Source organism: Miscanthus floridulus, chromosome 8 (assembly GCF_019320115.1).
Source record: "Miscanthus floridulus cultivar M001 chromosome 8, ASM1932011v1, whole genome shotgun sequence".
Taxonomy (NCBI): domain Eukaryota; kingdom Viridiplantae; phylum Streptophyta; class Magnoliopsida; order Poales; family Poaceae; genus Miscanthus; species Miscanthus floridulus.
The window spans coordinates 121,829,906-121,847,712 of record NC_089587.1 but is presented as its reverse complement, the minus strand read 5'-3'; the positions used below and the strand labels follow the sequence as shown (position 1 = coordinate 121,847,712).

Below are 17,807 nucleotides of genomic sequence, written 5' to 3'. Positions count from 1 at the left end.
AACGGTTCATAAAAACACCATTACAAATCGAAAAAAAAAATCCCATAGTAAAAATGTTTTCTATACTAGTGCATTATAGGACATATATCTCTTATAAATTATTATCACAATTCACAAAGAACAAGATTATTTGTATATCAGTAAATCACAAATAATATTGTCCTTGGCCCTCTTAATTTCCAGAGAGGACAGGATAGGCGGCAGCAACCGTGGACGTTCATGCCAAAACAACTTGCGAACCAGGATTAATCTAATATCTATCTTGGTATGGAGTCAATGAAAAAAGTCAGAGAGTGTTAATTCTCAAGGTCTAGAAATTTTCACATTAATCAAGAAAGATAAAAAAAAACTATCTATCTATGTGCCGATAAATAACCCACCACTTGCATTAAAAAAACAAAAATGCCTTTATATGTATTTCTCTATTACGTACCCATGCCATTATATTTGTTTAAAAAATAAATCTAACTATCTATGCTCGGCCTCTATGCAATTTAAGTGTTCAAATTGACTTGAAAATGTCCAAAGATGCAAATAAATTTATCTTTAGTTACCTTTTGATGTCAAATATAATAAAAAATAAATATGTGAGTTTTAAAATAGAAAAATAGCTTTGGTGTTGACTAAACGATTAAGGGTCTATCTGGCAGGGCTCCTCCTCAAGTGCTCCTCTGTTCACCAGAAAACGGCTCCTCCTAAAATGTTTGGTAGGGCTCATCCGGCTCCTCCGCAGAAGCAGCTGCCGGAACTAGAGCCGGAGCCATTCCAAACAGGCCTGAATCTTAGCTTGGAATAGAAAGAAATTCATAAACTAAAACTAATATTATCTTTGGATGTTAAATATATGGCAGAAGAAAGAAACACAATGTAGTACAAGAGTTCAGAAATTTAACCTGTTAAGAAAGGTAGCCTGATACAATACAATGATCAATCTATTCATATCTAGGGAAATGCAAGTGCTAATGCAATGAAAAAAACAGTAACATAAGTACTTCTTATAATTCAAATTATCTTCTGACTTAAAATATAATAGAAAGAATAAACATATATAGTTGGACATGAGAATTTAAAAAAAATAAACAATCAAATGATAATACTAGATAGAAGAGAACAACCAATATGATATCTGAAAAATATAGCGCTCCCTCAATGGAAAAAAAGAAGCAGTGCAACCTTTTCTCTCCCTCTTAAAAGACGTACCAAAGTATTAGTGAGAGTGGCAATGATGTGCTTGGCGTTATGGTTGAGTAGAAATTATATTGTGTTTAATAGACCAAAAACTAATTTTTTCTGCAGGTAATTTTAATTTTTAGTGGAACGTATTGGAGTCGCCAAAAAAGGATAGAGAACTAAGTTCTCCATCTCTTTTGTCTTTTGTTGCGGATCATTGTTTTGATCGTTTGAACCTGATTATGCATGCGTGGATTGGGGAGGCATTTTTTTTACTTTTTAGCTTTTTTTTCAAGTTTCTCATAAATAGACCCCTGGAGGAAAGATTTCAGAATATGGACCCTTAGCTCAGCGCCAGCGTCTCTGGCGCCGAGCTCCTGGGCTCAAAGCAAACGTGGAAGGTGGCATGGCAAGAAGCTCGGTGCCAGTCACCCAGGCGCCAAGCTCGGCGCCGAGCCTTTATTACCTATGGGCCCCGCCCCTCTCTTACTCTCTTCCTCTCCCTCTCTCGCCCTAGCAGAGCCGAGCTTCGCCGCCGCCGCCGCTCGTGCATGCGCCTCCACTAGCCACCCTCGCCCGCGCCGCGCCACGGTGGATGCCCCACGCCTGAGCCCGCCGAGCGCCACCGCGGCCGCCCCGAGGCCGCCCCGCGCCGCGCCACCATGGACGGCCCATGCCCCGAGGCCATGCAGGAGCGTCGCGCCGCCCCCCTGTGCCGCGCCGTTGCCCGCGACTGGCCGCCCGCGCCCCGATCCCCTCGCCGGTTCCTGCGCCCGTGTCGCGCCCTCTCCTTGCCTTGGCCTCACCCTGCCTTGTCGCCCTCCACCGCCGGCCTCGGCCGCGACCGTCGTGCCTCCCACGCCCGTCGAGCCAGACTCGCCGTGCGGAGCCCCAGGCATTCCGCGCCCGCCGCGCGCCATCTAAATTCGAGCGCCATCACTGTCGTCGGTCGCGCCACCGCTGGTCCCACTACCTGCAGCTGTCGGCCGTGCCATCACCGGCCCGAGTCGTCGACTTAACCCACGCCCATCGTCCGCTATGACTCCGTCGACGTCCGCAGATCAGTAGTTGGAAAGGTAAAAATTATGAATATGCAATATACCTACTTAGTTGACATTTGTTATTTACTAGTTAATGTGATGACTCAGGTAGTTGATTTAATTAGTGATCTAGTGAGATATATATATAGATAGATAGAAACATAGATACATAGGTACATAGATATAGTTAGATAGCTACTTAGATATGTAGTTACATATTTAGTTAACTAAATATGATCTAGCTATTTAGTGAGTACATGTTTATATATACGTAGTTATTATCTTATTTACTTAGTTTGTAGTTAGAAAGTACTTGTTAGGTACTATCTATCGTCTAATTTGGACTAAAGGACATGTGTTTCGTTACGTGTTTGAACTAGATAGACAACCTTGTGACCATATATCATGGAGGCACCGTTGAAAGCGATCGCTATGGATATGTTGAGTTTGTTGACATGCAAAGCGTGCCTGTGCTATTTAATGACAGACCTTCATTTAGTGAGATGGTTGCAAGGGCTCAGGAGGAGCTGTATTGCCTTGGAGATGATGGCATTGCAGTTGATGGTGTACTGCACCTAGGTTCTCCTCCCAACATCCTCAGGCGAATGATCTCAATTGGTTGTGCGGATCAGTGGGAGAACTATGTGAGATCGGCTATGAAGAGTCAGCTGTAATGTTTGGACGTGGTTGTGCATTGGGTGTTAGTTGATCCCATCCCTCATGAGTTTTCCCCACCAATGGATCAACAGGCACACATCGATCCTCTCGTTCTGGAACCTTATATGCATGTGGAGATTGCACCTACGGTTCCTGATGCTCAATCTGCCCCCAATGCGGTAGTTGGAGATGATTGTCAGACTCATGTTTCTGTTGTGGATCCTCCTCATGAGATCCCTTTGACACAGAATCATCCAAGTAAGTGTCTTAACTGCATGATTTTTGGGAGCTTACCCCGTTCTTTACATCTATTTCTTTCATTCTTTCCTCATTTATCTACTTATATTGTAGGAGACATTCCTGAGAATGTGGATGTGCCCCCTGTTGCTGCGCAAGTGCACTTTGGAGATGGATTCCGTAGCTCCAATAGTGTTAAAATTATGTATGATTTAGAGCCATATGAGATGGCTAGGGCTCTTGATTCTGATGATGATCGCTCTGTTGGAGAGCTGACAGAGAGTGATGTTGAGATGCTGAGGCGTATCTTTCCCGGCCGCCGTCATCCTAGAGTTCATGAGTTTAGCGATCATGCTCATTCTGATCAGGCGTTTGCAGAAGGACATGATGATGAGCTCCTAGAAGCTCCTGAGGCCGGTCCTAACATGGTAATTGAAGATGGGAGGGTGTTCAATGACCTCCCTGCATTGAAGAGGTGGTTACAGGCTTTTACAGTGATACGAAAGAGACCTTACAAGGTATTGCATTCATATGCGGAGCGCCATTACATAGTTGTGTGTGACAAGGAACGCTGCCCATGGAGGGTTTGTGCAAGGAAGTAATAGGTCACCAGAAAATGGAAGATCACAAAAGTTGTCGGGCCACACAATTGTACTGACCATGAGCTGACACTGAGGCATCGACAGTTGACATCTACCCTTATTGCCAAGTGGTTAATGGGAATTATGCAGGGAGAACCCAACATGAAGGTGAGGACAATTATCAGGACCATTGAGGCGTTGTATGGAGGTTATGTGATAACTTATGGTAAAGCATGGAGGGCTAAGCAACGAGCGTGGAAGATGATATATGGGGACTAGGAGGATGGGTATGAGTAGCTGCCAGTTCTTTTCAATGCAATCAAAGCGATGAATCCAGGCATGCATTATGAGTACATCCCAAAACCAAATGCATGGAAGGATGGGAGGTAGATATTCTTCTGTGCTTTCTGGTGCTTTCCTCAGTGTGTCGAGGCCTTTAGGCAATGTCGTCCCGCCTTCTCGATTGATGGTACGTTCTTGATTAGCAAATACCAGGGCACACTTCTTATAGCCATATCCTATGACGTGAACAACAAGTTGGTAACTTTGGCATTTACTTTGGTTGAGAAGAAGAACAATGACAGTTGGGGATGGTTCTTGAGGCTAGTCCGGATACATGTAGTTGGGCCTGGCAGGGAGGTTGGCATCATATCTGATAGGCACCAGGGCATACTTAATGCTGTGCGAGAGCAGATAGAGGGGTATGCACCTTTGCACCATCGTTGGTGTACTCGGTACCTTGCCGAGAATCTACTCTAGAAGGATGGTGTGAAGGGTAACTTTGATATGTTCTAGGAGGCTGCTCGACAGCTTAAGGACAAGTACTTTCAGGAAAAGTTGGAGCAGGTTAGAACCGCATCAAATGCAGAAGGTAGACAATGGCTGACAGGTTTGATGAGGGATTTGAAGAAATGGATGAGAGCTCACGATGTCGATGGATGGAGGTACGAGTTTCAGTGCAGCAACATGGTGGAGTCATTCAATAAGATACTATTGGGAATATGTGGTATGCCCATGAATGCAATCGTTCAATTCACCTTCTATAAGCTTGTTGCCTGGTTCAACGATAGATACGCCCATGCATTGTAGTTGCAGAGTGATGGAGATATATGGCCTCTGAAACCAAAAGCACACCTAGAGAAGGAAAAAAAAGGGCTGGCACACATGAGGTTACATGCTTTGACCATGCCACAGGGACTTATCAGGTTGAGCATAGGGGCGGTACAATGTCCGACGGTGAGGTCCAAGAGTCGAGGATCCATATAGTTGTCCTCCAAGATTTCAAATGCACTTGTGGTAAACCAAGGCAGTACCACTTTCTATGTTCTCATTTGGTGGTAGCAACTAGGCATCACAACTATAATATCGAGAGGAGGATACCTCACGAGTTTAGTGTCAACACGCTTATGCACACATGGAGCCCCCGCTTCGTGCCTTTTCGAGACCCTAGAGAGTGGCCTCCATATGATGGGCTGAAGGACATTGTAGATCTAGCTTACCATTGGAACAAGTGTGGATCAAGGCAGAGGACGAGGCATAGGATGGTTATGGATCAGATACCCGGAAGAATGAGGCATGGGAGAGGAACTCCATTTGTTACTGACCCCGAGCAATACGAGTGCAGTAGACTTGGCCATAATTCATGAAGTTGCCATTGACAGATTAGTGAGGTGCGACAATTGGTTGATTTTATTATTTTATATTTGTCGTATTCATTTAATTAATTATGCATGTCTCAATTTATGCTTGTATTTGTGTCAATTACTTATACATTTCTAAGTTCATGTTTCATTGTATATTGAAATTCTAATTCATTCACTTTTTTGTAGGATGGCGCAATTCCACCTACTCGACCCGACGTATGAGGTGACCCACCGAGGACGTCTCATAGTGCTGGGGTAGGTAATAATCTATAAGTTTTGTTCAAAATTTGGTGAGCGTACATGTGTTCATAAAGTAATAGGTGACTATGTTTTATTCGATGCAGGACCTTTCGCTCCTTCGTCCTAGTACCCACAGTGGGTTCTTAGACATGCGGTACGATGACAGGTACACTCCTTTCCTACAAAGAGCTGGCCTGGATGTCATCTCTTTTTAGGTTCGTCATGGGTTGCCCAAGTTCAACTCAGCAGCCATAACTGCGTTGGTTGATAGGTATTAAATTGAATCATTGCCTCCATTCATGGCCATTTGTTCATGTGATTGACTTTTTGACAAGTAATCTTGCTTTGTCTTAAATATAGGTGGTGGCGGAGACTCACAGCTTCCACCTGCCTTTCAGGGAGATGATAGTCACGCTCTAGGACTGTTAGAAGATGCTAGGCCTAAGGATTCACGGCAACCCAGTCACCGGGTAGTGCAGGTCAGAGGGCTGGAGAGCACGAGTGGAGGCCTTCCTTGGGAGTGAGCTTGGCGAGCAAGGGGCTCACACTTCTGGAGTTCTCATCTCCTGGCTATGGGAAGAGTTCGCACAGTGCCCCGAGGAGGTAGATGAGGAGATAGTTGGGTACTACTGTAGGGCATGGATCCTACACCTATTTGCCTATGTTCTCTTTCCTGACGCCACGGATGACAGTGTGTCCTAGATGTGGGTCCACTACCTCAGTGATTGGGACCAGGCGGGTCACTATAGTTGGGGCTCTGCAGTCTTGTATTTTCTATACCGGCAACTGTGCGAGGGGTGTCGTCGGTCTTTGTCCAACGCATCACTTGGTGGATGCGTGTACCTATTACAGCTACGGATGTGGGCTCGTCTTCTAGATGGCCATCCAGAGGTTCTGGCTCGTCGTGAGTGGTTCCAAGGTCAGCCTCCAAGTCAGCAGCCGATGTGGGCGTACCTTTGGGACCAGGTCAGGGTTCCATACGTGAGATTAGACCGAGCGTACATTGAGTTCACGAACGAGCTAGACACGCTAATGGCGTCTAGTGTAAGTAAATTTTATTTTCCATGCTGGTTTGAAAAGGATTAGTATACTATCTAACATCTTGTTTGGACATGTTGCAGGTGGAGTGGGAGTCGTACGGTGGAGAGGCCGCACTTCCTTTTCAGTTGAGCAACGTTTGTGGGTTCGACGACGACTTCTATAGGATGAGGTGCCCTCTAATCGGCTTCTATGTTGTCAAGTTTCACCTACTAGATAGGGTTGAATGCCAATTTGGAGTGAGACAGCTTTAGTCTACGGCTCTATTCTCGACTGGCGTTGACTTACACAAGTAAGTGTTTTGATATTTCAAATGTCTCGTGATGGTCCATTTCTATTAATATGGTGACATGTACATGGATTCAAGTAACGATGACATACATGTAGGTTCGATCATCAGAAGAACAAGAAGATTTTTGACTAGGAGAAGCACCACTAGTCCTTCATTGAGCGATGGGAGGAGATGCATGACAACGTGGATGACAACAACAAGCCGCACATGAAACATGAGTTCAGGCGGTACCAAGATTGGTACCAGCGTGCGACACATTGCAGGCTAAGAGTACAGTGGACAGAAGATGACTACGCCGACATCGAGTCCTCCGATGATGAAGACACGGCGTATGACCAATTGACTCATGTAGGAAGGCAGGTGGAGGCAGGACCGATCTTGGACAGAGTGGTAAGTGAAAGGTCCTAATGGCTCTAGAGGGGGGTGAATAGCCTAACAAAAATTTCTACAATAACACTTAACAAAAGATTAGACAATTATGAGGTGAAGCAAGTGTTGCGCTAGCCTACTCAAAATGCAAGCCACCTACCACAATTATAGTTTAGATAGTGTCGATTCACACAAGAGGTATGACACTACCCTATGTTAGTGTGCTCTCAAAGGCTAACTAAAGAGCCACACTAACCAACCAAGCAAGCTCTCACAACTAGTTACACTAAAGAGCTTGTCAACTAGTTTGCGATAATGTAAAGAGAGTGATCAAGATATTTATACCGCCGTGTAGAGGAGTAAGCCAATCAATCACAAGGATGAATAACAATGAAGACCAATCACCTCGGAATCAAAGGATGAACACAATGATTTTTACCGAGGTTCACTTGCTTGCCAGTAAGCTACTCCTCGTTGTGGTGATTCACTCACTTGGAGGTTCACGCGCTAATTGGCTTCACACGCCAAATCCTCAATAGGGTGCCGCACAACCAACATAAGATGAGGATCACACAAGCCACGAGCAATTCACTAGAGTACATTTTGGCACATCCACCGGGGAAAGGTCAAGAACCCCTCACAATCACCATGATCGGAGCCGGAGACAATCATCACCCTCCGCTCAACGATCCTCGCTGCTCTAAGCCGTCTAGGTGGCGGTAACCACCAAGAGTAACAAGCGAAATCCACAGCGAAACACGAACACCAAGTGCCTCTAGATGCAATCACTCAAGCAATACACTTGGATTCACTCTCAATCTCACTATGATGATGAATCAATGATGGAGATGAGTGGGAGGACTTTGGCTTAGCTCACAAGGTTACTATGTCAATGAAAATGGCCAAAGATCTGAGCCATAGCCGGCCATGGGGCTTAAATAGATGCCCCCACGAAATAGAGCCATTGTACCCTTTCACTAGGCACACTGCGCTCTGACCGGACGCTCCGGTCCAACTAACCGGACGCTCCGGCGAAATTGACCGGATGCTGGAGCCTCAGTGTCCGGTCGAGTACAGTAAGGGTCAAAAACAGGTTTTCCTCGATCGAACGCGTCTGGTCTACCTCGACCGGACATAGCCCAGCGTCCGGTGGTAAACCCTAGCCTCTGTACCGCCAGTCAACATGACTGGACATAGGCAGTCAGCGTCCAATGCTTTTGGATCCAGCGTCTGGTCACTTGATCGACGCTGGCATCTCCTCCATTCTCTTCACCCTTGCTCAAGTGTGCTAACCACCAAGTGTATCACCTTGTGCACATGTGTTAGCATATTTTCATAAACATTTTCAAGGGTGTTAGCACTCCACTAGATCCTAAATGCATATGCAATGAGTTAGAGCATCTAGTGGCACTTTGATAACCGTATTCCGATACGAGTTTCACCCCTCTTAATAGTACGGCTATCAAACCTAAATATGATCACACTTTCTAAGTGTCTTGATCACCAAAACAAAATAGCTCCTATGGTTTATACCTTTGCCTTGAGCTTTTTGTTTTTCTCTTTCTTCAATTCAAGTTTAAGCCCTTGATCATCACCATGCCATCACCATTGTCATGCTATGATCTTCATAAGCTTCTCTACTTGAAGTGTGCTACCTATCTCATGATCACTTGATAAACTAGGTTAGCACTTAGGGTTTCATCAATTCACCAAAACCAAACTAGAGCTTTCAATTTCTCCCTTTTTGGTAATTGATGACAATCCTTATACAAAGATATGAATTGAAATTCAATTGAATCCATGTTGCTTGCCCAATCATATTTACCATTTGTAAAAGGATATGGACAAGTTTTATGAACCCTAAATGGTAGCAATTGCTCTCCCTACATATGTGCTAAGAGTTTGGATTATAGCTTGCACATATGCTTAGATAGGAAATGTAGGAGTCAATGTCTACCATATGATGCTAAGGTATAAAAGATGGACCTTTGAAACGTGATACCAATCGGAGTGCACCAATATACCATCCTTAGCACCATGGTTAGTTCTATATCACTTGGAAACATACTTTGAAAAGATACCACTTGAAAAGGCTTACTTGGAAATGAAAGTTATCTAGTGATTTCATTTCATCATTCAATCTTACAACTAACATTCATCACACAAGCATGGATGTTTAAATTAAATACTTGTGCCATGCAAGCAATCATATGAAATGCACATACAAATGCATCATACAAGTTCATGAGCTTGCTCCCCCTACTTGTGTGCTCAAAATTTTAATTGATCCCTTTCCTTTTTCATATCTCTCCCTATCTTTGTTTCTCTCCCCCTTTGTCATCAATGACCACAAAGGTTCTAAATGTAGATAGTATTACTTGTAGGGTCGAGATTATTAATGTCAATCAATGGGGTGAGGATCATTTTCCCAAATTTGGTCTAGTCTATATCATTTACCAAAGATATTTAACTCGGTTTGATCCAAGGACAAGCTTCTTCACACCTCCAATTAAGGGTTATCTTGTACCATGTTGAGTTAAACACTTATAGCTCATTTTCTAGATTAAACACTAGGTTTATAAGCCCATAAACATGTTATATGCCATCACTAGATCAAGTCAAACATAGAAGCAATAGTGATACCATATAGACATCAAAATCATTTGATTTTCATGAATGAGCCTAAAATAGAACCATTTGAAAGTTCCTAATATGATTGAAAATATGGCTAGGTGCACTAAACATGTCCTTAGCAAGGATGTATGTCATGCCAATCAACTTTTACCTTGGGATGCTCGAAGGAGAGGCATGTCATATTGGTGGGGGTGCATCAACACATATTTGAGAAATCCAATATGTTCAACTCATTCCTTAGCTTGCAAAACCTTTTCTTATCCAATGGCTTGGTGAATATATCGGCAAGTTGATCTTCGGTGCCTGCACTCTTAATGCAAATGTCCCCTTTTTGTTGGTGATCTCTTATGAAATGGTGGCGGACATCAATGTGCTTTGTTCTTGCATGTTGAACCGGATTGTTTGTCAACTTGATTGCACTCTCATTGTCACATAGCAATGGCACTTTCTTGAACTTGATTCCAAAGTCACTCAAAGTGGCCTTCATCCAAAGTACTTGTGCACAACAACTACCGGCGGATATATATTTGGCTTCGGCAGTTGATAATGCAACACTATTTTGCTTCTTTGATGACCATGAAACAAGTGATCTTTCCAACAATTGACATGCGCCCGAGGTGCTCTTCCTTTCTACCTTGCATCCCGCATAATCCGAGTCGGAGTAACCAACTAGCTCAAACTTTGCTCCTTTGGGATACCACAAACCAACATTTGGTGTATGCTTCAAGTACCTCAAAATTCTCTTTGTAGCCTTCAAATGACTTTCTCTTGGTGAGGCTTGAAATCTTGCACACATGCATACACTAAACATGACATCCGGCCTTGATGCGGTCACATAGAGTAGGCTTCCAATCATAGACCGATACAACTTTTGATCTACCATGTTTCCACTTGCATCACTATCCAAGTTGCCATTGGTTCCCATTGGTATGCTAATGACTTTGCTATCAATCATGCCAAACTTCTTGATCATGTCCTTGATGTACTTGCCTTGACTCACAAATGTACCATTCTTTAATTGCTTGATTTAATGACCAAGGAAGTAACTCAACTCTCCAATCATGGACATCTCAAACTCATTAGCCATCATCTTTCCAAACTCATCACAAAATTCTCGATTGGTTGATCCAAATATGATATCATCAACATAGATTTGCAATACAAATAGATCTTTTCCAATCTTCTTGATGAAAAGAGTGGTGTCAACCTTGCCCATTGTGAACCCTTTAGAGAGTAGGAAATCTCTCAATCTCTATACCATGCTCTAGGTGCTTGCTTCAAGCCATATAATGCCTTCCTCAACTTGTATACGTGGTTGGGCTTCTTGTCATCTTCAAAACCGGGAGGTTGCTCAACATATACTTCTTCATTGATATAACCATTGAGAAATGCACTCTTAACATCCATTTGATAGAGCTTGATGTTGTGAGCACAAGCATAGGCTAGCAAGATTCTTATTGCTTCCAATCTAGCAACTGGGGCATATGTTTCTCCAAAGTTAAGACCTTCAACTTGTGTATATCCTTGTGCTACCAATCTTGCTTTGTTCCTTACTACTATCCCATCTTGATCTTGCTTGTTTCTAAAGACCCATTTGGTTCCAATCACATTGTGTCCCTTTGGTCTTTCTACCATTTCCCATACTTGATTTCTTGTGAAGTTGTTTAGCTCTTCATGCATAGCATTGACCCAATCAACATCCTTCATAGCTTCATCTATCTTCTTTGGTTAAATGGATGACACAAATGAGAAGTGTTCACAAAATGATGCCAATCTTGATCTTGTTTATACACCTCTTGAAATATCTCCAATGATTGTATCCAAAGGATGATCTCTTGCAATACTTGTTGGTTGAAGGATTGGAACTTGATTGCTTGCACTTGCTTGATCATTGGGTTGAGATGATGTACTAGCCACTTGATCTTGATCAATATCATGAGAGTCACTTACACTAGCTTGATTTGTATCATCTTGCATATTTGAGTTAGAGAGCACTTGCACTTGATCATCTTCATCATCAATCACTTGCCTAGGCCTTAATTCACCAATATCCATGTTCTTCATGGCATTTGAAAGTTGAATACCTCTAACATCTTCCAAGTTCTCATTTTCTACTTGTGAACCCTTGGTTTCATCAAATTCAACATCATAAACTTCCTCAAGAATACCACTATCCAAATTCCAAACTCTATATGCTTTGCTTGTAGTGGAATAACCAAGTAAGAATCCTTCATCACATTTCTTATCAAACTTGCCCAATCTTGTGCCTTTCTTCAAGATATAGCATTTGCAACCAAAGACCCGAAAATATGTAATGTTGGGCTTTCTACCATTCAAGAGCTCATATGGTGTCTTTTCTTTCAATCGATGACAATAGAGGCGGTTGCTATAATAGCAAGCCGTGTTGATAGCTTCAGCCCAAAAAGATTGACTCACATTGTACTCACTAAGCATAGACCTTGCCATATCAATGAGTGTTCTATTCTTTCTCTCAACAAGGCCATTTGATTGTGGAGTGTACTTGGCCAAGAATTGATGTCTAATTCCAAATTCATCACATAACTCATCAATTCTAGTATTCTTGAACTCACTACCATTGTCACTTCTAACTCTCTTGATGGTTGTTTCAAACTCATTGTGAATGCCCTTGACAAATGATTTGAATGTTGCAAACACATCACTTTTGTCCACTAGAAAGAATACCCATGTGTATCTAGTGTAGTCATCCACTATCACAAAGCCATATTTATTTCCACCAATGCTAGTGTATTGAGTTGGCCCAAACAAATCCATGTGCAATAACTCAAATACTTTACTAGTGCTCATCATGCTTTTCTTAGGATGGGTGTTTCCAACTTATTTGCCGGCTTGACAAGAGCTACAAAGCTTATCCTTTTCAAACACAACATCTTTCAAGCCTTTAACTAAGTCATGCTTAATCAATCTATTCAATTGTTTCATTCCAACATGACCAAGCCTTCTATGCCATAACCAACCCATGCTAGACTAGTGAACAAGCATGTAGACAATCTAGCTTCACTAGCATTGAAATCAACCAAGTATAGATTCTCGTATCTAAAGCCTTTGAAGATCAAGTTAGAGCCATCTACACTTATGATTTCTACATCATCTACCCCAAATACGTATTTGAATCCAAGATCACATAATTGTGCCACGGATAGCAAATTGAAGTTCAAGCTCTCTACTAGCAACACATTGGATATGCTCAAGTCATTGGATATTGCAATCTTACCAAGCCCTTTGACCTTGCCTTTGCCATTGTCACCAAATGTGATACTATCATAACCATCATTGCCATTGGTATTGATTGAGTTGAACATTCTTGCATCACCGGTCATGTGTTGAGTGCACCCACTATCAAGAACCCAATGCCTTCCTCCGGCTTTGTAATTGACCTAAAAAAGAAGATCAATTCTTTTTAGGTACCCAAACTTGCTTGGGTCCTTGAAGGTTAGCAACCAAGCTCTTTGGCACCTAAATGGCTTTCTTCTTTGAGCCCATCCATGGTTTGCCAATGAACTTAGCCTTCACACCATTTGTACCCTTAACAAGCATATAGGAAGAATTAAGCTTAATGGAGAATACATTAGCATTTTTGCTTTTGTTGGTGCATTCATGCTCTCTATGACCAACTTGCTTGCAACTAGTGCAAAACCGACCATTGTTCTTCACAAAACTTGTCTTGTGAGGAGCAAAGGCCACCTTGCCTTTCTTAGGGGTAAGCCCAATCCCTCTTTGTAGAGAGAAGCTCTTTGGCTACCCAAGGCCATAAGCAAGCGGTCCTCACCACCATAAGCCTTAGCTAAGGTGTGAGTGAGCTTAGTGACTTCCTTCTTGAGGTTCTCATTCTCAACCACTAGTGAGGTGTCAAAAGTGAGACCATCACTACTAGATGAGGTAGAAGTGGAAGTGCTACAAGAAGGGTTAGTAGGAGCAACAATGATAGGCATAGATAGTGATGTATCAATTAAATCACAAGTTACGCCTACATCACAAGTTTCAACATGCTTCTTTTTATCTTGTTCATTAAGCAAAGTGGAATGAGCTTTTTCAAGCTTTTTGTGAGCCTTGCCAAGCTTCTCATGGGCTACCTCTAGCTTCTCATGAGTTGCTTTGAGCTCATCAAGGGCTTGCTTAAAGGCTTTTACCTCCTTATTCAAGCTCTTGCATTTCCTTCTCTTAATGTCAAAGTGTTCTTTAGCATCCTCTAGCATGTCAAATAATTCATCCTTAGTAGGTTCATCATCATCACTATCACTATCATTTTCATTTTCATGTTCATTATCATCAACATGTTCTTCATCACTTTCATCAACACAAGATAGTACCTTAGTGGCCTTAGCCATGAAGCATGATGAAGATTCGAAAAGAGAAGGCTTCTCATTGATGGCAATACTTGCAAGAACCTTCTTCTTAGTGGTCTTGTGATCATCACTATCATCATCATCATCACTTGAGGAGTCATCACTATCCCAAGTGACTACATATGAACCACCCTTCTTCTTCTTGAAGGCCATCTTGTCCTTCTTCTCTTTCTTTTCCTTCTTGTCCTTCTTCTTGTTCTTCTTGTTGTCATCATCATTGTCACTATTGTATGGGCATTGAGCAACAAGATGATCTTTGCTTCCACACTTGAAGCACCTTCTTGACTCTTCTTTGTTCTTGAATGAAGATTTCTTTCTTCTTGCACGATAGCCCTTCTTCACCATGAACTTGCCAAATCTCTTGACAAATAGAGCCATCTTCTCATCATCATCATCATCCCATGAATCATCTTCTTCACTAGATGTTTCTTGCTTGGCTTTGCCCTTGGATGATGTGGCCTTGAATGCCACGCTCTTCTTCTTGTCATCCTTCTTCTCATCTTTCTTCTCCTTCTTTTCTTCCTTCTCATCATCGTCTCTATAAGTATCATCGGTCATTATATCTCCCAACACTTGGTTTGGTGTCATGGTGTCTAAACCACTCCTTACTAGAATAGTGACCAATGTACCAAATCTTGAAGGTAAGCATCTCAAGAACTTATGGGAGAAGTCCTTGTCCTTCACCTCTTCTCCAAGTGCTTTGAGATCATTGATAAGCACTTGAAGCCTATGAAACATCTCTGGCACACTCTCATCCTCCTTCATCTTGAAGCTTGCAAACTTTTCTTTGAGGATATATGCCTTTGCACCCTTCATGCCTTGAGTGCCCTCAAATGATTCTTCCAACTTCTTCCTAGCTTCATGTGCCATCTCAATATTCTAGATTTGCTCAAATGTTCTTTCATCAATTGCATCATGAATGACACTTAGAGCAATGTCATTGTTTTGGAGAAGCACTTCTTCGGCGGCGGTGGGATTCTTCAGATCACCAATCTCAATTTTGGTTTCTACCACCTTCCACACCTTTCTATTGATTGACTTGATATGTGTGGTCATCTTTGACTTCCAATAAGGATAATTTGTGCCTTCAAATTGGGGCAGCTTCTTGGTGTTGTTGATTTGAGCCATTTTAACACCGAAGGTTGTTAAGCCTCAAATAATGGTGACCTCGGCTCTAATACCACTTGAAAGGTCATAAAGGCTAGAGGAGGGGTGAATAGCCTAACAAAAATTTCTACAACAACACTTAACAAAAGATTAGACAATTATGAGGCGAAGCAAGTGTTGCGCTAGCCTACTCAAAATGCAAGCCACCTACCACAATTCTAGTTTAGATAGTGTTGATTCACACAAGAGGTATGACACTATCCTATGTTAGTGTGCTCTCAAAGGCTAACTAAAGAGCCATACCAACCAACCAAGCAAGCTCTCACAACTAGTTACACTAAAGAGCTTGTTAACTAGTTTGCGATAATGTAAAGAGAGTGATCAAGATAGTTATACCGCCGTGTAGAGGAGTGAACCAATCAATCACAAGGATGAATAACAATGAAGACCAATCACCTCAGAATCAAAGGATGAACACAATGATTTTTACCAAGGTTCACTTGCTTACTGGCAAGCTACTCCTCGTTGTGGCGATTCACTCACTTGGAGGTTCACGCGCTAATTGGCTTCACATGCCAAACCCTCAATAGGGTGCCGCACAACCAACACAAGATGAGGATCACACAAGCCACAAACAATTCACTAGAGTACCTTTTGGCGCTCCGCCGGGGAAAGGTCAAGAACCCCTCACAATCACCACAATCAGAGCCGGAGACAATCACCACCCTCCGCTCAATGATCCTCGCTGCTCCAAGCCGTCTAGGTGGTGGCAACCACCAAGGGTAACAAGCAAAATCCACAGCAAAACACGAACACCAAGTGCCTCTAGATGCAATCACTCAAGCAATGCACTTGGATTCACTCCCAATCTCACTATGATGATGAATCAATGATGGAGATGAGTGGGAGGACTTTGGCTTAGCTCACAAGGTTGCTATGTCAATGAAAATGGCCAAAGATATGAGCCATAGCCGGCCATGGGGCTTAAATAGATGCCCTCACAAAATAGAGCCATTGTACCCTTTCACTGGGCACACTGCGCTCTGACCGGACGCTCTGGTCTAACTGACCGGATGCTCCGGTGAAACTAACCGGACGCTGGAGCCTTAGCGTCCGGTCGAGTACAGTAAGGGTCAAAAATAGGTTTTCCTCGATCGGACACATCCGGTCCACCTCGACCGGACATAGCCCAGTGTTCGGTGTTAAACCCTAGCCTCTGTACTGTCAGTCAACGCGACCAGACACAGGCAGTCAGCGTCTGGTGCTTTTGGATCCAGCGTCCGGTCACTTGACCGACGCTGGCATCTCCTCCATTCTCTTCACCCTTACTCAAGTGTGCTAACCACCAAGTGTATCACCTTATGCACATGTGTTAGCATATTTTCACAAACATTTTCAAGGGTGTTAGCACTCCACTAGATCCTAAATGCATATGCAATGAGTTAGAGCATCTAGTGGTACTTTGATAACCGTATTCCAATATGAGTTTCACCCCTCTTAATTGTACTGCTGTCAAACCTAAATATGATCACACTTTCTAAGTGTCTTGATCACCAAAACAAAATAGCTCCTATGGTTTATACCTTTGCCTTGAGCTTTTTGTTTTTCTCTTTCTTCAATTCAAGTTTAAGCCCTTGATCATCGCCATGCCATCACCATTGTCATGCTATGATCTTCATAAGCTTCTCTACTTGAAGTGTGCTACCTATCTCATGATCACTTAATAAACTAGGTTAGCACTTAGAGTTTCATCAATTCACCAAAATCAAACTAGAGCTTTCAGTAAGCCAATTGCCTTATTTTTCTACGTTAAGTTGCACAACAGTACATTAGGCGTTCTTGGACCGACATTAGGAGTTATCTATTTTAGTTAGTGACACCTTTGAGCCGTATCACATTTATAATATGTTAGATTCTTGTACAAAAGAAAACAAAACCTATTGCTATCTGTTCAGAAGTATTATTACTGAGAACTTTGTTGCAGGGCAATACACTCAAATGCTCAGTTGAAGAGATTGAGCGCATTCGGCCGAGAGTCAAGAACGACTACATGCTTAGCTTCCTGGATGTAAGATTAAAAATATTCTTTCAAACATATCATTAATACATTAGATTCTTTCAGTTAACATAATTTTGTACAACAGAGGTTGTCACGTCGTCTACGCCGTGCGGCTGGTTGTTGTGGTTGTAGGACAGACATGATGCAAGATGTGTATGTTCCTTCCGCAAGCAGAGGAGGCTTGGGTTCCTCTAGCCAAGCAGCTACAGGGGATGGGGACGAGGGCGAGGAAGACGACGACATGGACAATAGGCATGATGAGCTTGGCCCCTCTTAGCTCCATGACACTCCCTTGACTCATCCTACACCGCCTCCAGGCACTAGGCGATGTCATCCACGTAACCCTTACACTCTA

The 17,807-nt window shown here is 42.8% G+C and overlaps 1 protein-coding gene across 1 annotated transcript; it reads right to left on the bottom strand.

The window, feature by feature from the left end:
- Positions 1 to 1,598: 1,598 nt before the first annotated feature.
- On the bottom strand, positions 1,599 to 2,090 carry LOC136469838 (uncharacterized). The gene has a single exon (XM_066467880.1). The coding sequence runs from the start codon at positions 2,088 to 2,090 to the stop codon at positions 1,599 to 1,601; it is 492 nt and encodes a 163-aa protein (XP_066323977.1).
- Between the last annotated feature and the right edge of the window lie 15,717 nt (positions 2,091 to 17,807).

Excerpts from the sequence above, each read along its gene's own strand:
- LOC136469838 (XM_066467880.1), bottom strand. The coding sequence starts at position 2,090 with ATGGCGCGCGGCGGGCGCGGAATGCCTGGGGCTCCGCACGGCGAGTCT.